At 27.2% G+C, this 22,189-nt stretch overlaps 1 protein-coding gene and 1 long non-coding RNA gene across 3 annotated transcripts; both read right to left on the minus strand.

Moving 5' to 3' along the window:
• Positions 1 to 864: 864 nt before the first annotated feature.
• On the minus strand, positions 865 to 20,956 carry LOC100211087 (tudor domain-containing protein 3). The gene is made up of 4 exons (XM_065796089.1): positions 20,328 to 20,956; positions 8,504 to 8,694; positions 3,259 to 3,405; positions 865 to 3,179 (listed from the first exon to the last, which is right to left on the minus strand). The coding sequence occupies exons 1-4, from the start codon at positions 20,837 to 20,839 to the stop codon at positions 1,000 to 1,002; spliced, it is 3,030 nt and encodes a 1,009-aa protein (XP_065652161.1). The 5' UTR covers positions 20,840 to 20,956; the 3' UTR covers positions 865 to 999.
• LOC136079063 (uncharacterized) lies at positions 12,787 to 15,484 on the minus strand. 2 transcript variants are annotated; one of them, XR_010637915.1, is made up of 4 exons: positions 14,998 to 15,484; positions 14,762 to 14,895; positions 13,684 to 14,603; positions 12,787 to 13,503 (listed from the first exon to the last, which is right to left on the minus strand). It is a non-coding gene; the product is annotated as an uncharacterized LOC136079063 (long non-coding RNA). The 2 variants fall into 2 exon arrangements; XR_010637914.1 differs by having other exon boundaries at positions 12,787 to 14,603.
• Positions 20,957 to 22,189: the final 1,233 nt, after the last annotated feature.

Here is a 22,189-nt window from a genome sequence, read left to right on the forward strand (position 1 = left end):
TCTATTTAATGTCTTTTTGAATTATTTTTCACAAGTGTTTTATGAAAATAATAGTTTATCTATTAAAAACTTAGTATTCGCTATGGTCTCCTTATAGGTTAAGCTTCTCTTTTAAATTAAGCTCCTTAAAAAGTTTGTATTAGATTCAATCCTTAAGTTCTATAGAAGAGTTATTGTATTCGTTCTTGTATGGAAAACTGATATCACATTTGGTCCGCCTATCTATTCTTGCCTACCAACCCAAACCTAATCTCACGTGACTCTTGCGACCAAATTACTGCGCCCTCTTACAGTAACTGCTTCCTCGTGTTTAACTTTAGTTCGTTAAGTTTTTTATCTCGAACGTCAATTTTTTGAAAAATTTTCCCGTTTTAACGTATTTTTAACTAGGATTTACAGAATACTAAAAGAGTTTTCTTATTTTTCAACTCTCTTCTTTTTGTTTCTAGTAACTCCCAACTACAATAGTAAAAGCCTGCACATAGTTATTGCAAAATAAATAACTCTATTTTGGGATATACTATTTTCTAAAAATGTAAGAAACAAATAACTTTAAAGTTACTTTATGCGCTTTTTACTAACATTTTTTCAACTTTTTAAAAAGTTGAATATTACATTTATAATTTAGCGTTTAGTCTTGACGCAATTGACTTCTAAAATAACCTGTACCGGAATACAGGTACAAAAATAACCTGTACTGGGATACAGGTACAAAATAACCTGTACCGGGATACAGGTACAAAATAACCTGTACCGGGATACAGGTACAAAATACTCCGTACCGGGATACAGGTACAAAATAACCTGTACCGGGATACAGGTACAAAAATAACCTGTACCGGGACAAAGATACAAAAATAAAAATTTAGCTAGTTATTTTTTCTTTAAAAATGAATTTTTTAAAAAAAATTTAAAGGAAGTACATTAAAGAAGGCAACGGAGAAAAACCTGCAAACTAATTTAATAATAAATTCCTTGTTTTGTCATAAATTGTTGATACTAATGGTACAAATTTGGATTATTTTCATTTTCGTACTGACTACCCATGTATGCATCATTTTCATCGTAATAATTGTGGTCCTGGCGCATGAGTGGATAATAGGATGAACTACCTTGATAAATGCCCTGTATAAATTGAGGATTGAAACCTTGTTGTGTCATTAACCATTGGAAATATGCTGCTTGTTGTTCCATTAGCATTTGATGCTGTTGCTGTGAAACGGGAATTGCAGTTTGATAAGCTGCCAAATTCCCTGGTTTAGAAAAGTGAAGTTCGTCGTTTAAAGAGGTAACGGACTGGTTTATTACCGCTGAATCTATGTGGTCATCTTTTTTAGATGCACTAGCAAACAAAGCTTCAAGCGATACTCGCTTTAAGTTACTCAAATCAGAAACTCTTTCTGTAATAGATGCAGGAACGCTGGTTTTTGGATAAACTTTCTTCTCTACTTGCTGAACATCATTTTTATAATCGAATCGTTCTTTTGGAACTTTTTTAAAATTGTCTTTAGACATATTTTTACTACCATTTATACTGTTATTTTGCTTATACTCACCTCGAACTTTTTCATAGTCTTTTGATTGGTTGTCACATTTATAATTAATTTGCTGAGAATTTTCGTCTTCGTATTTATGTAATGTACCTTTCTTTAATTTCATATAACCTTTTTGCTGGATATAATCCTGCTCTCGAGTAGCGAATTTTCTATCACTCGTGTCTTTTTTATAACTGCTAGGATGAATATTTTTGTCTGAAGAATCTCTTTTTGTTCCGCCACGCTCTTTTTTTTTACTTTCTGCGTCTTTGCTAACTTCTGTTTCAGCGGTTTTTTGTTTTACATCATGTATGTTTTCACTCCAAGATAAGGATTCTATTTCGCCATCCTTTTGTGATAACTTCCTGCTTCCTGAGTTTTTTATGTTTTCAGTTGTCTGAGTGTATTTGTTATTTTCTTTTAATGAGCTTGTTCGTAAATCTTGTTTATGACTATTGAATTGAAAGTCTTTTTTTTTGTCTTTTTCAGATAAGCTACCATTTGTATATGGCAAATTTTCCTTTTTATGATCTAAGCTTTTTCTATTGCCACTCGATTGTATGTATTTTCTATTATTTTGAATATTGTCACTTGGACGTATGTATAATTCTTCATCTTGTATCGTCTTGTCACTCAATTGTTTGTACTTATCAAGTTGTTGAGAATAGTTACTATTATTTTGATCATTGTAAGCTGATTGTTTTTTTTTCCTATCATCTTGAGCATAATCACGTGACTGTTTGTAATTTTTATCGATTCGAGTATTGTCACTTGATTGGGTGTACTTTTTACCATCTTGAGAAATATCACTCACATGTTTGTACTTTCTATCAGCTAGAGTATTATCACGTGACTGGGTAAACTTTTTATCATCTTGAGAATTGTAATTCGGTTGTGCGTACTTTCTTTCATCTCGAGTATTGTCACGTGAGTGGGTAAACTTTTTGTCATCCCGTGTATTATAACGTGAATGGGAAAACTTTTTATCCCCTTGAGTATTGTCACTCGGTTGTCTATACTTTCTTTCATATCGAGAACTGCCACTTGACTGTTTTCTATCATCTCGAGCATTTTCACTAAATTGTCTGTAATTTCTATCGTCTCGATTAAAATCAGTGGATTGTGTGTATTTTTTATAATCTCGAATTTTTTCATTTTGTTGTGTGTACGTTATACTATCTCTGGTATTTTGTTGATCCTTATTTCTATAATCTTTTCTATCGCTACATGATTGCATATGTATGTTCTCGTCCTTTCCGTGAGAATAAAAGGTTGTTTGACAACCTGTTTCTGCATCTTTTGGTATAATATTTTGCATAAAATTATTGATTAGAAAACCTTTCTGTGTATCACCACCCTCTTGTTTTTGTGTATCACTAAAGCATTTTGTTTTTTCCTCGCTTTTTGTTGTCCATCTATTACTTTTTGCGTCATAGCACACGAAAGACTCTTTTTTATGATTTTCATGATATTTTTCATTATTACTTTTGTACTTGTTTTGCCTTTCGTCTTCTAAAGAAATTTCAATTTTTTTTTCAGCTTTAACTGGATTATGTTTGGAATAGTTATTTGGTTGAAGTTGATCTTTCCAACCCTTGATTTCTTTATTGGTTCGAAAGTCGTTTTCTATTTGCAATTTTTTATCTAAAAAAAAGCATTTATATTTTACCAATAAATCTATGATAACAAACTTTTCAATATCTAAGAACAACATTTGTCTTACCGGATTGAATATTATTGTTGATTTGGGTTGGAGGAACACTACTTAGTTTATTATCAAGTGGCTTATAATCTAAATCACGTGTATACTTTTTCTCTACAGTTTTCTTACCCTTCAGAATTACCGATTTTTCAGCTGATAACTTTTTCTCTAAAAATTTAATACATGCACATATATAAATATATATATATATATATATATATATATATATATATATATATATATATATATATATATATATATATATATATATATATATATTTATATACATATACATATACATATATATATACATATACATATACATATATATATATATATATATATATATATATATATATATATATATATATATATATATATATATATATATATATATATATATATATATATTCATATTAAACTATAAAAAGACTATAATTAAAAAAGAAATAATAAACATGATCAGGATAAAAAGTTCACGACCTGGAGGTATACTGTTTTAGTGTAGTAGCCCTCCTTTCGAAGAGCTTGAAGCTAAATTGGTGTATTGGTTAGAGTTGATTTGGCTTGTAAACACACTTAAAATGTTTCTGAGTTTTTCTATTTTATGTACAACGAAAAATTCAGACATAAATATATTACTGCAAGAAACGCAAGACAAAATCAAATTAGAAAAAAAAATAGACAATAAAGATGTTTTGATAAATAATCTTGAAAGAAGTATAAATGAATCAGAAAGATAAATATATTAAAAGTTATCTTTAGATATATTTATCTTTCTGATAAATCAAAAGATAAATAATTGGAGTGAAGTCGTAAAAAGAAATTCATGATAATATTGACAAATATGTTACTGATGAAGATTTGGTAAAAGATATTTTTGAATAAATGCAGACAAGCATAAAATAAAAAAAGTAATCAGACTCATAACAAGAGTCAAAAATAAAAAAATTTAAAAAATAATAAAAATAAACAACCAGTTTTCATTAAGTTAAACAATGAATCAGACAAATTAAGTGTTTTAAAAGCTGCATACATTAATAGAAAGAAGATAAACGACATCTCAATTTATCTCAGATTCAAAATTCAAAAACCGAATTCAAAAAAGATCTCAATAAACAGCTACTTATTGAAGTTAAATCGTTAAATTAAAACGAATAATAAAAAATAAAAAATTGTTAAACTCATGAAAAAACCAAAACAATAGCAATCATCAATTTATTTGTATCATCTAGCAGTATTGACTGTCTCTTCAACATACAATCCTGCATTTACAAAAGGTTCAAATTATGTTAAATCACAAGTATTGTTATGCAAAACAATACCTTAATATCATCTAAGTTGTAGATGTACAAATGAAACTTCACTAAACAATAAATTTGATTTGATTTTGTTATAATTAGCAGAGTATAATCCTGACAAATTCATTGTAACCGAAACTTGGTTTAATTTATTAAGTACCATAAATGTACCCAGATAAAATGCTTTTCACAACAATCGATCTAAATCTAACTCAACTAAATGTCAAGGTGGAGGTGTAGCTATTTATGTTAAAAATAAATATACTTATACTCCTTATGACTTGGCATCTGAAGGAATGACAGTTGAATAAGTCTGGTGTGTCATTAAAACAGAAAGTGAAAGTATCTTATTTGGTAGCATATATCGTTCACCAAATGCTACAAAACTAACAAATAAAAAATCAATAACACAATATATATTGCTAAGAGAAGTGTTGAATAAATATTTGTCTACTCTTAACTGGAGATTTCAATTACCAATAAAAGGAGACTTGATTACCCAAATGTAAAATGGAATGATGAGAATATATAAATACTGTTAAAGAATGCTAAACAGCCACAAATAATTTTGGACAATTTAAATGACAATTTTTTAATTCAAAATGTCACAAAACCAACATTCAATTCAGGCACACTGTCAGAAGGCAATACTTCAGATTTGGTTTTAACTGATGCATCAGAGCATCAGATCTCAAACATAGGCTATAATCCTCCTTTGAGCAATTTAAACAATGCACATCAAATATTGTATTGGAATTACATCTTTAAAAAACCAACTACATCAAAAACTACCTATGGAAAATCGAAGCTTAACTACGAAGCTGGAAATTATCAGGATATAAAAAATTCATTCTATAATAAAAAATGGTCACATCTCTTCTGTGATAAAAAGGTTGATGAATGTTAGAAAATCTTTGTAAATATATATCATGAATTATATATCTAAAAAAGTACTTGAACACATAGCTTTAAAACCATGGAATCACAAAAAAAAATGAAGACAGTAATCAGACACAAGACAACTTTATGGAACAAATTAATATCATAAAACTCATTAACAACAATACAAAATATAAAGTAAATTAGTTAAAAACATGATGAGATTAAAACGAATTAAATACGAAAAAAAAATTCTCAAATTATGTTATAGTTATGTCGTATAATAAAACAGTAAAAAATAGAGCAAATATTTTAAACAACAGCTTCAATTCAGTTTTTGTTAATGAAATAAACATAACATATCAAATGTGCTGCAGAAGACTAAATTTAATCTAGAAGTTGATATAAACAATATAATAACTTGCCATACTATTGAAAATAAATTTAAAAAACTAGAGGTATACAAAGCAGTTGGTGTAGATGAAGCCCATATGTCTTGAATTAATATCATAACACTCTCTGTGAACCATTAAATTTTAAATATATTTAAAACCATCAACTGAGCAATTACCCGAACTCAAGAAATCAGCAAATATAACCCCGATTTAAAAAAAGGGTAATACAAACAATGTATCTAATTACAGGCCAACCTTATTGACATCTATCCCATGTAAAGTGTTGGAATCAATCATTCGAGATGAAAATATGGATTATTTAATAAGAACAGAAAATAAAAATCTTAAATAAAAATCAGCATGGGTTCAGAAAACATAAAAACTGCACAACAAACTTATTGGAAACTCTTGATATCACAACAGATACAATAGAAAACAGCCACACAATTGATATGTTAAATCTTAACTTTGAAAATGCTTTTGATAAAGTACCACACTCTCGCATTATCACTGAATTTCATACATATGGTATTGTGAGAAACTTTCTAAGATGGATAGAAAACTTTATAACTAACAGAAAACAGAGAGTGGTCCTCTGCAACAATATATCATATTGGCTACCAGTTACCAGTGGTGTATCAAAGGGATCAGTTTTAGGACCACTACTGTTCTTGATTTTTATTAATGATTTACCAGATCAAGTCCAAAATCCTATCACAACTTATGCTGATGATAGTAAAATAATAAAAAATACTAATGATTCAATAAGCTTTCAAAACAATATAAACAAAATGTCATGGGTATTTATTTGGCTTACAAAATTTAATTATGAAAAATGCAAAGTTATGCAATTGGAAAAAAAATCGCAAATACACTTATGATGTTGATTACAATTAAAATTATTCATTATGTAAAGAAGAACGCAAAACAGAAGCTGAACGCAACTTGGGTACTGTGGTTCAATTGGACCTAAAATGGTCACAAATTGGTCAAATAACTAGCAAAGCAAATAGAATGTTTTCATAAAAAGAAGATTTAAATATTTAGACATAAACGTAGTAAAAAAACTTTATACAGCATTTGTACGCCCACATCTTAAGTTTGCACTCCAGGCATGGTCTTTATACTGAAAATAAGACATAGTCAAAATTGAAAAGATCCAAAGAAGAACAACCAAACTAGCACCTACAATTAAAAACCTATCTTATGAAGATAGGTTCGACATTATGCAATTAACAACATCATAGATCATCCAGGTCATATTTTGAAAATCTGGAAAATTGTCTATATAAAATATCCAGATAAAATCCGGAATATGTTCAGATTTATTATGTTCCCTATTTATTATATTTTCCCCTTATTTTTCTTTTAATTTTGCTTTTAGTTGTTTTTAATTTTTTTTTTTAAACTTTTCATAATTTTTGTATGAGTGATGAGTAAAAAAACTTATAAAACAAATATATTACAAAAATATACAAATAAACTTGTGTTTATGGAAAATAATTTATATATCCCAAAAAAAACTAAAAGTTGAAAAAAATATCCTGAAATCCGGAATCTAGAAAAAGATAATTCCTAAAACACTAGAAGAATATAGACTACGTGGTGATCTTATTCAACATTACAAAATTCAGCATAGCCATGATAAAATAAATTGGGTTACAAATCATTATCAATATACATCAAAAGAAAGTTCATATTTAAGACAACATAAATTCTAACTGAAAATAAAAAACATTTTTCAGAAATACCTTCTTTTTCCTAAATCAAGTTGTAAATGCATGAACAACTTACTCTCTGAAATAATAGAAGCTGATTGGATAAATAATTTCAAAAACTAAACAACTAAATTTTGCAGAAACAATTTGTAAAAGCAAAAAACTAACTGAGCTGTTACAGTGCGATATCTACTGTTATTGCTCCTCAAAACAGTATATACCAGTTGTTACAGCTATACCTTATTATTATATTATTACTAGGATCAAATAATCTTATGTTCTGAAAAACAAAACACAGTGAAAAACTTTCTAAACAGACTACAAATAATATACATTTTCATCTTCTGTAATAGTAGGAATAAACTAAACAACTATAAACTGCGTTTTTATTCGTCTATAATCGTAAGAATAAACTAATTAACTATAAACTACACTTCTCTTTGTCTAAGTATCTTTATAAAAGGTTTCTATTCAGGGACAGATGAAAAATAAATAAGAGTAATAAATTTTTTTTCCAAAATACCTTATATTATAATTACTCAACTATTAAATTTATAATGTCTTAAATTAAGTAACTTTAATATTACAAACTAATATGGCAATCTTGAACGGTTTTCAATGAATTCCAAATTCAAGAATTTTAAATTAAATTTAAATGAAAATTATATGATTTCATATATTTTAATAACTTGCATAAAAATTCAAAATCACAAATGATTAACCATTCATTTTTTCAACTTCAACAACAATAAGAGAATTTTAAGACAACATATATAAATATTTTTGACTTTTTCTAAACTCAACAACTCAGTTCAATTGTAAAATAACTGTTGGTTGATATTTTTTTAATATAGTTATTATGGTGCTCTAAATGTTCCTAATAGTCCTTGTCACAGAGCACCACAAAAGAGCATTTAACTAGGAAAAAATCCAATAGAAATTATTGCATTTATTCAAAAAAACAAACTTTTACCAGATTTTGTTTGTAAAGAAGTAAAACCACTTTTCATAAGATTTTCTGCCTGCTTTGCTCCATTTTGTAGGTCTCTTTGTTTAACAAGAATATCACTAAGTTTTCCATTTTTCAAATTTTGGATTTCATTAATTTTAGTTGGATCGAATTCAAGAAAAGGAGGAGGACCAAAGGTAACTCCATTTATTTTTCTAAATAACAAGAAAATAAAGACAATTTATTGAAAAAAAATTTTATTTTCAAAATATAACTAACTACATAACTTTAAAAATATAAGTATATAAATAAAAACAATTTGAATACATAATAAAATCTCATATATGAACAAACTAATAAAAATAAATAATTTACAAAAATGTTTTCAATGGTTTTAAATAGTATGCTAAAAAGTTAAGAATTAAAAAAGAAAAAAGCTACAAATTAAACATTTGAAAACGATTACAAATAATTACTATTATTAAAAAGTTAATTACAAAATTAATAAAATTAGAATTCACCTAAAATATTTAAGATGGTTGATGGTTGAAATATTTAGAATGATTGATAATTGGTTAAAATTTTTAGGATTTGTCAGATTTTTATTTTTGTTTAATATAACTTTGTGTTATAGTTTTTTTTTATGTTTTGATATTATACATATGATATATGAGATATGAGAGATATTATAGAATATCATATTTTGATAGGAATTAGTGAATATATATGATTTAGGAAATTTTATAATTATGTAAAATCTTATTTTGATAGGATTTAGAAAGAATATGTATGTTTTAAATGAATTTATTATTATGGAGAATTTTGTTTTGATAGGATTTAGAAAGAATATGTATGGTTTAGATGAACTTATTATTAAGGAGAATCTTGTTTTAGGAAGTACAAACCTTCACTTTGAAAGAGAAAGGCAAAGCAAGTTGAAGAAATTGTGGTTATAAACTTGTTAAAAACTTGCAATTGTTCTGGATTTTTAGAATCTAACTAAATCTGGCTGTGCCTAACAACATTCAAGTGCGTAAGAAAAATCAAACCAAGAGAAACTTCCTTGTTGAATGCCTGTCCTGGGAAGAAATTACAAGTCCTGCAAGCCTTAAGACATCCTACCAAGAAATAAAAATGATTGTCTGCAAGAAAGAATCATATGTTGATGTGGTTCAACAATGCAACTTTTGTTCCATTGTTTAAAGTTATTTTCTGATGGCAGTGCAGGACAGTATAAATACTGCAAACATTTTTAAAATATGCCACCATGCTTCTGTTCCTTGCATCTAGAATTTTTTTTTCAATAACCTATATGATAGAAAAGGTGGCACTGTAAAGAAGATTGTAGTCATTGCTATTTTGCCGCATGCAAATAAAAATAACTTTACTGGCTTGGAATGGTTTCTGCAAATAATAAAGCAAATGATAACTTCATGATAAAGTTTATACATTCAACAATTTAACACATTTTCCAAAAAAATAGTTCTACTAGTTAAACTTGTGTGTTCAATGGATGCCAAGAATAAATGTCATTTCTCTTGTTAAAAATAACACAAAGAATCTATTGACAATAGTTTCTCAAAAGAAGATGAAAACTCTAATTAAGCAGCTTTTATCTCATTAGCAAAAGTTTCCTAAATTTTTACTTTTATTATTAAAAAAAATTGCTAAAATTGTACAAACATTAGTTTCAATATTTACTTAACATTTGTTAATTCTAATACTTTTCATTTCTGATTTCAAGTTTTGTTTACTTTTGTCTTTTAAGTAGATTTTTTCTTTTTCAAAAAATAGTGTATTTTAATTTCAAATTCTAACAAAACATTTGAAATACTTTATGCTTGGTAAAATGCAAACTGTAGCAAAAATGTGACTCTCAAAACTAATACTTATATCTATACTTACACTTATTTATAAACTAAATCTAATAAAAACTCCTAATAATAATAGTTATTAATATGATAATAATTATTATATGAAAAAGCTTAATCTATAGTACCAGATCAAAAGTACCAGAAAGTTTATTTTGACCATTTTAAAATTAAAAAAATGGTCTCCAAAACTTTTAAATATAATTATTTTCTACTTTAGATCAGCACCTTCAAAATTGGTCAAAAAGCTATTAGAATTCAAGAAGCTTGAATTACTTAGAAATTATGCACAAAAAAATCACCACAAAACCCATAATGGAGGGTTTGGGCAAAAAATATTTCAAGGTCGAATTTCAAAAATGTTTGAAACTTAAAACTCATTGATATATATCACTGGTTAAAGGTTAAAGAAAATCTGATAAAATGGGTAGAATGACTTTCTCAGAACTTTTTTTGCATTAATAAATCACCCAAATCAACCACATTTAAAGATTTATGGTGTCAATTTATAGATTTATGATGTCAATTTATTTTTTTTAACATTTATGTTATTTTATTATATTTAACATTATTAACATTTATGTTTGGTCAAACCCTCTGTTGATGTATTAACTATTATTTTGAACTTTAAAACTAAATTACTTTTTCTTAAGTAAATTTTTTATTTGTAAGATAATAAGTTTAAACAAATGAAGTTTGATGAGTTTGATATAAATACATAGACGAGGTCACTAAGAAAAAACAGACTTTTCTAGAAACAAATTTTAAAATGTTTATACAAAATATACAAAAACATTTTATTTCAACAACAAAACTTAATATTTATTGTTAACAAAGTTAGTTTTCAAGTTTATTTTTAACCCTTCAAAGACAACCAGATAAGATCTTTGTGTACTTATTATAAATTATTTTTTTCAAAATAACAGGAACTTTTTTAGACTAATTTTGACAGCGTTCAATCTATTTGGGTAATGACAAAATTTTAATATAAAGTACAAGGCACAACTTATATAAATGTGTAGTAAATATTTAACAGAAAGAGTATACAGATCGCTTAATTTCCATTAAATGATATGTATACATTTATCAAGTTAACATGTGTGTGAATGAAAAAAAAAAAATACATATATATATATCAACCCTCGGAATTAGGAAAAATGAGGTCGACAATAATTTGCCAACCTCAATCTTTTAGAGGTCGGCATCAGGTCGGCAAAAATAATTTGATACAAAGGTCTTACCATAAAACATAGAAACGAGGTTGGCAATTTTTTGCTGACCTCAAAAACTTTCAGGTTAGCAGTTAGGTCGGCATTGTCAAATGCCGACCTAATTCCAAGGGTTGATATATATATATATATATATATATATATATATATATATATATATATATATATATATATATATATATATATATATATATATATATATATATATGTATATATATATATATATATATATATGTATGTATATATATATATATATAGCAATTTCTGCAGAGTTGAAAGGTCTGATGCTGCTACATTGACTTGAGGTTTGGGGTGGGGTAGTGATAAGTTTTTTTCATTAAAATTGTTTTTTTTATTTTTTCAACAAAAAAATTGTATGTAAATAAGTTAGCATAAAAAGTCAGTAAATGCATATCTGTGTGTTATAGTATAAATATATTTATTTCATAATATTTATCCTTGTAATTAGATCAGCACTGCCCAACTATATGTTACCTAAAGTTTTAAAATGAACTGTTTTTTTTTTTTAAGTATGTTTTAATAAAAGTTCTTCATATCTAGATATACCTACCCAAACCCTGTATGCAGCTTCAAATTTCAGTATGATGTCACCAATAAAGTTTAATCCTTTTGCATTTTTTTGGGTCAAAAAAACGTGTTTTTTTGGTTTTTATGGTATTTTTTTTACTTTTTAAACAAGTTATTTATTTTTCTTAGTAAATAATTTGGAAGAGTTTTTGTTTTATTCTGTCTATTTATAGTATATGATCATCATAATCACAAATAAAATGTATAAACACAGATTTAAAGTTAATGTTTTAATAAAAAACATAAAGAGCTATTTATTAAGTATATTTATTAGGCGATTTAATATTAAGTTAGTTATAAATCTAGGTATATTGTATGAGAATGTTTATTTGACATGTTTTACTTCTTAAATATTGTTGTACATCCTAAATATTACACTCAATATATACAGAAACTATACTTGTCCATGACAAAATAACCATTTTTATAATTTAAATATACTAATATACAATATCATGCTTATTTAATATCAGACTTCAAATCTTTAAAGAAATAGACAACCCTAATATTTATTATGTAATAAATTGGTCTTACATTGTTTGTTACATATGTTGAATTATATTACCAGTAAGTCCTTATAAAAAAAGCTTTAACTTTATTTAATTTACATATTCTAATATTTTTGAATAATAATGTTTTATTAGTTTTAATTGGTTATTAATTTAGTGCTAAGTAGTGTAGCTCTGTGTAGTCTAGTATATACACAATTAAAAAAAAGGATAAATATTTAAGCTAAAAAGTCAATAATTTATTAATTTTAACATATACTTAAACTATAAAAGATATTCTAAATGAATGTGCTTTCTGAGTCTTCCTACCCTAGAAACCTTCATCTAATGATTCATAAACAAAGTCACTGTCACTTTGTATATTAACTGCTTCAGACTCTGACCAAGGCATTGAAGTGCTAGGAACTTTATTTACACTTGAGTTATTAATTTGAGGAGTAGTTATGCTGTTACTACTTTCATAACTAATGTTTCCAATATTTTTAAGTTTTAAATTTTGTGAAATGAAAACTATTTTTTCAGTCCTTTCTGTCGTTAAGCGATTTCTTTTCGCACTATGAATGTTAGAATAAGTGTTTAAACTTCTCTCGCAAGCTGCACTTGAAGCTGGTAGCTGAAGAATTTTAGATGCAACTTGTGATAGTTCAGTAAAGGAACACAACTCTTTCCACAAATTTATGGGTTGAGTTATTCCAGCTGCAGTCCAAATAAAAGGTTTTGAAAATATGCCACCCTTTGATTGGTAATTAGCCAAGTCAAACATCATAACTTCTTGGTTTACTTCAGGCATACTTGCAGCAATATTGTCTATCGCCTCATGCATCAATCTATAAAAAGATTTTTTTTTTCAATAATTTTACAATTACTTTATTAATTTAAATAGTATTTTTAAATTTGAAAATAGTATTTAAAATAATTCAAAATTTTTCAAAAATTTTACTTTTAATGCCCAAGGCTAAAATTTATTTGGTTTTAAGAATCATATATGAATTATGTGTAGTGAATACCTTTTGTTCTCTGGTCAAGACTCTGCCTTGAAATTTGGGATCTAGTATATTGGCAGCCAACTGAATTTCTGTTAAACAAAAATCTTTTCTTTTCTTGAAGATCTTTTTGGCTTCTTCTTCCTTAGAGAATGGGCTAACTATTAAGTTTTTTAAAATGTGGTCTTCTAATAAGTGAAAAGTTTCCACAACAGTAGATAACATGGGAGTATTTGATTCAGTTTTCTTTATTGCATCAGCTATTGGTGGCAGCAATTTAAAAAAACCTTCAACTCTGTCCCAAAAAACATCTGAAAGAAGAACATTTTTTGTTGCTGAATTAAGTCCACTGTTTTCAGAAATAGCCAATGTTTTTAATGGTTGCTTATTTTTCTGTATGCTATCTAAACATGCTACAGTTGATCCCCACCTTTAAATAAAACACAAAGAAACTATAACAACTTTAATAAATTTAGAGTAAAGCAATTTACTAAATGAAATCTATTTTTATGAATGTATAATAAAATTAGTTACATAATTCAATTTTTTTTGTAATGTACAGTATATTTATACTTTTAGTTGTATTATCTAGTTCGTACAGGTAGTTTCAAGGAAATGCATGTTACTACACCGGCTGATTTTTTTTTGTATATCTTTAAATGCTGTAAAAGATAAATGAGAATTTTTTATCTCTTTAACAATATTAGTTACTTGTAACATCAAAACAATTAAAGTTGTCAATTTTAAAATTTCTGTCAACAGCAAATTTAAACCATGTGAAATGCATCCATAGCAATGAATGGGGATAACAATCTTTTAGACGAGTCCATGCATTTTTCATATTTGCAGCATTTTCAGTCACAATGTCCAAAACTTTGTTAGGATTTATTTCTTCTAAAACTTTATTTCATTTGCCATATATTCACCAGAACGGCTTAATGTTTCTACAAAACAGTTTAAGATATATTATATATACTGTACTATATAAATATTATAAACCTATTTAATAATATATTATTTCTGCTTACTGAAATTTATAACACACTGTTGTTTGTTATAAATTTAATATAAAAGTTAATTATAAAATAGTATGCATATTTACAAAAGTCAACTAGTCTGTTAAGTAAATCCATTGTATACAATACTAGAATTATGGTTTTACCCGTAGGCAACGTCTTCCACAAAATGGGTGATAAAAAAGGCAATGTCATTACAAAGTTAATGATAGCTTCATATCTGTAAAGAAGGAACAGCATATAAACAAATATGATCTGTTTATTAACTAAATAATATAGCTTCAATTGCATCAACTAATATTATAATAAATTGTTAGTGTACCTTAAATTGCTCCATTCATCACACATAAATCCAAGATAATCTACAGTTGCTATCATTTCTTTAACATTTGCTGAAATCCTTGAAAATTCATTATCTAATAACACATTTAACACTTCATGTCTTGAGGGAAGCTTATAAGCAGGATGTAATTTGTTTAAAAAAACTTTCTAATAGTTATTTTCTACTAAATGAAATGGCGATCCACTAGCATATAATGCTCTGGCTAGGTGTGTATCAATCAAGTCCTGCAAAAGATAATGTCATACTGGTACATCAGTCAATCATGAAACAAATCTAAAATCTATAAATCATGAACTTTTAATAAGCTAGTTGCCATATCAATTCTTCAAATAAATCTTAAAATTTAAAAATACAATACACACCTTTTCAGTTTTTGTCATGCTGTCAAACACAGAACTTGGTGTTTCACTTCTACAAATTGATTCAGTAGAGGATGTTCCAAAAGAATCAGATCGTGGATTTTTTGTTTTTGGTTCAGCATCATTAGAAGAGTCTTTGACTCTTCTAATGATGCTGAACCAAAAACAAAAAATCCTTGTTTTTGACTATGACCTGACTTATTTTTATATATAGACTTTTTACTTCATCAGTACATTTTCGACAATTTTCAATATGTTTAGTCATTCGAGTTTTGTTTTTAGACATAATGTCATAGCAAAAGGAACATCTTTCCATTCCAAAAGGAACTCTTTCCATTTTGCTAATTTGTTTCATAGGTATAAATAAATTGGCAATTATGGTTAAATTTCTCCCCCCTGTATGTCCTTCTTTACTCATTTTTATAATTAGAATTTACTATGTTCAGCAAAATAACTAAAATTTAAATATAATTAAATAGAGAATATAATTGATTATTAAAAAGAGCTTTTAAAACTGCATATAGCTTTTTATTTGCAACTCAAAACTTTACAAATACAATAAATTAATAAAAATACTAATAATATATATATATATATATATATATATATATATATATATATATATATATATATATATATATACATATATATATATAAATATATATATATTATATATATATATATATATAAATATATATATATATATAATATATATATATATGTGTATATATATATATATATATATATATATATATATGTATATATATATATATATATATATATATATATATATATATATATATATATATATATATATATATATATATATATATATATATATATCAGATAGTAAATAAAATTAAGTAAATATAGTTAAGTATAATAAATTTAGATAAGAAGCGTTTATTGTGTCAATATATAACAATAAAGTCAATAAAAATTAAATAGAGAAAGATAAAATTAACTAATAATTTTTTATGCAGGACTGCTACTGGGACTAACCCTTACCTAAACATTAACAATAAAACAATTACCTTAAAGCATACCAAAAAAAAAGAGTTTCAGTCAAATTCAGCCTTAGTTTTCCTATATAAATCTGAAATTAAAATGTGTTTAATAATATTGCAATTAAAATTAAATTTAGTAGCTTAAATGATGAATTTTTAAATATTTCCCAAAAAAACCAAAAAAAGCGTTTTTTCCCAAAAAAAACGACCAAAGAAACAAGAACCAAAAAAACGCATCAAATCTCTAGTCACCAATGACGTTTTATGCAAGAGTTGTTTAAAAAACATATATTCTGTCAAATGGATGAAATTTCTCAAAACATTTTAAATATGCAATATATAAATATTGAGTAAAACTGGCATTGGAATAAAATTTATGCGTTAGGGTTCATCCATAAATTACATCACACATTATGGGGGGGGGGGGGGGGGCGGTTGTGGTTTTGTGACAACTTATACAGAACTTGATACTAAAGAGTTACGATGTTGTGACCAGGGGGTCTAAAATGGTCACAACATCGTAACTCTACACACAAAAATTGTGTGGTGTAATTTGTGGATAAGCCCTTCGCTAACTTGAAACCTTTGCTAAACTGCACTAAATTTTGTATACCTAATCATTGCTTCTTTTTAGTAATAAATAGTAATTATGTGTATTAAAAGCTACCTAAAGCCAGGAGGTTATGTGGGAGGTGTATTTATCAGCTGAGAGAGAAAAGACATCAGGCCAAGAACCACCACAAATAAAATCTCAGTCAGCTTTAAGGTAGTAGCAAATAAAGCGATGACAGGGTGAGTTCAAAAAGAAAGTACAAGATGAAAGATTTAAAGAGATCACTGCATGGTCAGAGCCACCTAGGGAAGAAAAAGGAGAAACTAAACACAAGCTAGGATCGAAGAAAAGACATAAATCAAGGAGTGAAGGTAAATGATTAAGGTTGTCAGGAAAATGAGTCACAAAGATAACTATCTGAATAAGATTGAAAAATGCAGAAGTTATAGCAGTCTTGAGAAGTAGGAAAATGATAAAGAACTAAGAGAAAAGTTATAGAATGAAAAAAGTATAATAAAGCAGAAAAAGTACATAAAGCAGAAGCACATAAAAAAATGCTCAAAGGATTCGAACCTGATTTCACAACATATAGGTGAACTGATGTGTAAGTAGACTACTTAGCCAAGCATGTGACGATTCAAGTCTTTGCAAACCAAAGGAGGTCTGAAGAAAAAATAGCAGAACTTAAATTAGTCTCATTAAGAGCAAGCAAGTCTGGTAAATTTTGCAAGAAGTAAGATTCAACTGATGGAAGGCTGATTTGCAGAACACGAATATTTGGAAAAGATATGTTAAAACAGTTAATTCTAATAAACTATAATTCAGATAAAACTTTTTCAACCAATCGTTATCGCAATAATTTAGATCTTTCTATATTTATGAACGGTAATGTGCCTCTTCATCTTCTTTGATTAACTCTTACTTTTGATCTTTCTTGGAAACCATATATCAAACCCAGTGCAAAATTAGCATCTGCTAAGGTTGCATCTCTTCATCCAGCTCGACACTTTTTTACTCTGGATTCTATTCTCTATTGCTATAAATCTCAAATCTGGCCTTGTATGGCCAGATTTGAGATTTATAGCAATAGAGAATAATATCATTAATGCCCTTTTCTTTTTTAGACAAGATGCAAAAACGCATTGTAAACACAGTTGGACCTGCTCTTGTAGCCAACCTCCAACCATTATCACATCATCATAATGTTGCTTCTCTTTATCTTTTCTACAAATACTATAATGGACACTGCTCTAAAGAGCTAGAGTCTCTTGTGCCATCTACTAAAATTCATTCTTGTGTTACTCGTCATTCAATTAATCTCATGCTTTTCTGTGACTGTTCCTAAGTGCTCCTAAAAACTCTTAATACTTTGGGTTACTTTTGGCATGATTTAAGTTTAAAGAGACCTTGACTCATTCATAGATAGAGCACAGACTTTTAAGCAATGAGCTATGCAATTGTCTCAGTCCTATTAATTAACCCTAAGTTGTAACGTAGAGTTCTGTATGTGGCCTCGACAATGTGCACCAAAAGCATTACCAGGGACATCATCCATGCACAACATGGCACTGTTAATACTCTAATATATTGAGCTGTTGATGAATCAACCTCTCTGAGAGCTACCACAGAGTTCGGTAAAAACTTACTACCAGCTGGCTTCAGAACCATTAAACTGAGCTGTACCCTCACCTCATTAGGATAGCAGGAAGAGTTACATAGCCACTATCAAGGAGGCAGAATCAAAAACCTGAGTAGAATCAAGAAGATCCAGCATTCATCATCCTAGGCAGGAAACAATGCAACACAGCATTACATTAAGGGGGGTTATTGTTATTGACAAAACTTATTTACAGCCCCTTAGATTCTAAATGGAGCAGATCAAAGAGACTTTGATTATGTGACTTTATCCGATAATTTTTGTAAAGTTACCAGTTGTATTGCTGGTTTGATTGTCAAACAATTAAGAAGCTTGAAATAGATTGCAAATTGTTTTATACTCAACTGATTACAATTATTTCAATTAAATATCTAGAGGTGGACTTACAACTCCATCATAACCCCTTTTAGAATACGCCTGTGACAGTTTTGCTATGCTAGATCATGTATTTGATGTTATTTATCAGTCTCAAATGCAAGGCCATAAAGTAATAAAGTTAGTTCTTGGTAGTAGAGAAGGTTACAAACCATTTGTATGTTCAAATCACGATAATTGTGGAAAAGAAATCAAACAAATTGTTATTTCAAACATTTATTTTAATAGCACCAGATATTTACTTTAATAACACCAGATTAGTCATCAGTGTCAGTGATTTTATTGTTGCATATAACATAGTTGCATTTAAAAAAAGTTTATGTAGCTTTTTTTTATATAAATATAGTTTTAAAATTAATTTTTGACAATTTGTGTACTTTTATTTTTTGTACAGTCCTTAAAACTCTCAAAATTTTTACTGATAAATCTAACCTATATCTTTCTCAAACATGACTACTTCACAATAAATATAATTAGAGGTACAACCAACAACACAGCATTTATTAACCATAATACTTATCTATTACCAAAAATAAGGCAAAATTAATTATACAAAGTTTAGTGAAGTTTAGTAAAGAATTTGATTTAGTCAAAACATACATTTTTATCCAGTGCCAGATTTACTTAAAATAACACAACAAAATAACACAATAATTAAAATATTTTTAATACACAATTTTGTAAACTGGCCTTCTATCTATTATTGATTTAACCAGTATAGAAGGCTGTGTATTTAAGTAGACCATGATAATACCTTCAATGATTTTGAACCTCATAGAAATAGATTAATACTTCAAGGTTTTTCCATAAAGTATGTACATGGGTATGGGGAAAGGGGGTATTCAAAAACCTAAGAGTACTTACATGGGAGGGTGGGGGTAGGGGTCTAAGACAGCAAGTATATACGCAGTTTAACAATATCTTGTTCTCTATCTCTCATAAAACTTGTTCTTGTAAATAAATTTCTTTTTTTAAAACAAAAGCATTGAATTTCCCAAGTTTAGAAAATCAATATTACGTTATGTAACAGAGAAATGTTGAATAAAGTAAAGGTTTTTTTGTTTTTATTATTTTGAAAAATTTATGCGTTTGGGAAGGAAAGGGAGTTGATTTTATAATAAATAATACATATGTAAGGAGAGGATGTGGGTCATTTAAAGCTTACAGGTGCATACAAGGGGGAGGAGGGGTTCTAAATCAATGGTTTTACTGTGCACGTACATTATGGATGCCCCTTTATCTAACTGTGGATGTCAAGTACTTAACTTGTTTATAATAAATAAAATTTGAATTTTGTGTTAAATAAAGAACATATTTAAAGCAATTTTAAACAAAAATTTTCAAAAATTTAACTTCACCTGTTTAAAAATGTTTTTTTCATCATATCCCATTTTTCTTTTAACCTTGCAACTTGACCACCTAAAAATACAAATTTACCATGCTCTAGTAAAATTACACCATTTATAATGTTTGTTGATCCCAAAAGACAAACTTTACTTCCAGGAACTAAGACATCTGTATTAATATTTAATAAGCGAGAATACTCAATGGCAACACAATTTAATTTGCCATCTGTTAAAGTTAGTTTTAACAAGCGAGGTACAGATGAGGATTCTTGATTTATTGATGGCGCTGATATGTTGCTTTGCTTATGAACTTGCAGTACAATAGGTCCATTAATAAATGTACATTGTCCACTGCTTATGTTTTCTGGTAGAACATTATCCCCGATATGGTGAAGATCATGGTTTAATGCAATTTTTATAATATCATCGACTTGAGAATGACTGGGTTTTAAATCTAAAGCAGCAATGCAACATTTAAACCCACTTTCACTCAAGTACCACCCTTTATTCTTCAGTTCTTCCATACCAAAAACTATAACACTAAAATATCAAAAAATAGGATACCAAAACTATAAATTATGACAATTATGTATCTAAAACATGAGGAACTCCAATTTATATTATTAACTGAGTAACAACTAAAAAATAATAATTAGTACTTTAATCTTTAATAATAATTTTAATTTTCCTAATGGTTACAAAGTTTTTTAATAAAAACTGTTTAGTTAAATCTCATAATATTAGTTAAAAATACATTATAGATTTGCTCATTCTATGTTAATTAAGATAAACTCCATCATGAACCATACCAGATTTAGAAAACATTTTATTATTTAATTTTAATTATTGCAAATAATAATGCAATAATGAACAAATCCAAAAAACTATTACAAATTGTCGGGGATAGTGTAAATTGGCCTAACTAGCATTGGCTACTATATTTGGATATTTATAATTTTAACACCAAATGTCTATTGATGATATTACAAAAAACATGAATAATACTCTTTATACTAAAATAAACCCCAAATCTGTTGAAATAAAAAAATGTATAAAGTTTTGAACTTCTCCAGTAAAAAAATGTACTGTAGATACGTGGTATTATCCGATACTAGTTAAGCGGTTTTGCACTATCCCTGATAAAATGTAATGTTAATTTTAGCTTAAAATATGATCTTAAAATTTTGGTGATTCTTGGGAAAAAGTTTTTTGAAACTTGGGACTTACAGCAAGTAATGTAAAAATAAGTTGCATAGCCAAAAAATAAATTTTTTTGGTATTTTAAACCACTTTAATATTAAATTTGAATTTTTTTTATTAAGTAATATTTTATTTATAATGTTTGCTAAAAACTCTGAAAAATCACTTGTGTATATAAAATATTTTTGAGCTCATTTTACAAAATTATTATTTGTAAAAATAGCATTTTGTCATTTTTAATTTCTAAATATCTGGTTTTCAGTGAAAATATACAAAATCCCACAGATATCTTTAAATTAATTCATGATATTATTATTTAGTGACATATTTAATTTGTATGTAATATGGTTTCTGTTAACAGATTTTTTTAAACAAAATCATTCACTGTAATAGCTATAAGATATTTTGGAGAGCTCTATGTGCCAAGGACTTTTTTTTTAACACACAAAAACAGTAAAATTGGGTTATTTACAATTGTAAAACTAATACAGTGGCATATAATTACACAACATATAAAAATTTCTTTGTTTGGCCTAAGTGGGACTAGTTTTTAACTCATTTTACCTAAAGAAGCAAGCTGGCTCAGCAAGTAAACTATGTAAACATTCTAAAAATCTTATAAAACAAACTATAAAACTATCAATAATATTATTACTTCTACTAGTAGTAATATT

The sequence above is a fragment of the Hydra vulgaris genome, chromosome 04 (assembly GCF_038396675.1).
Source record: "Hydra vulgaris chromosome 04, alternate assembly HydraT2T_AEP".
Lineage (NCBI taxonomy): Eukaryota > Metazoa > Cnidaria > Hydrozoa > Anthoathecata > Hydridae > Hydra > Hydra vulgaris.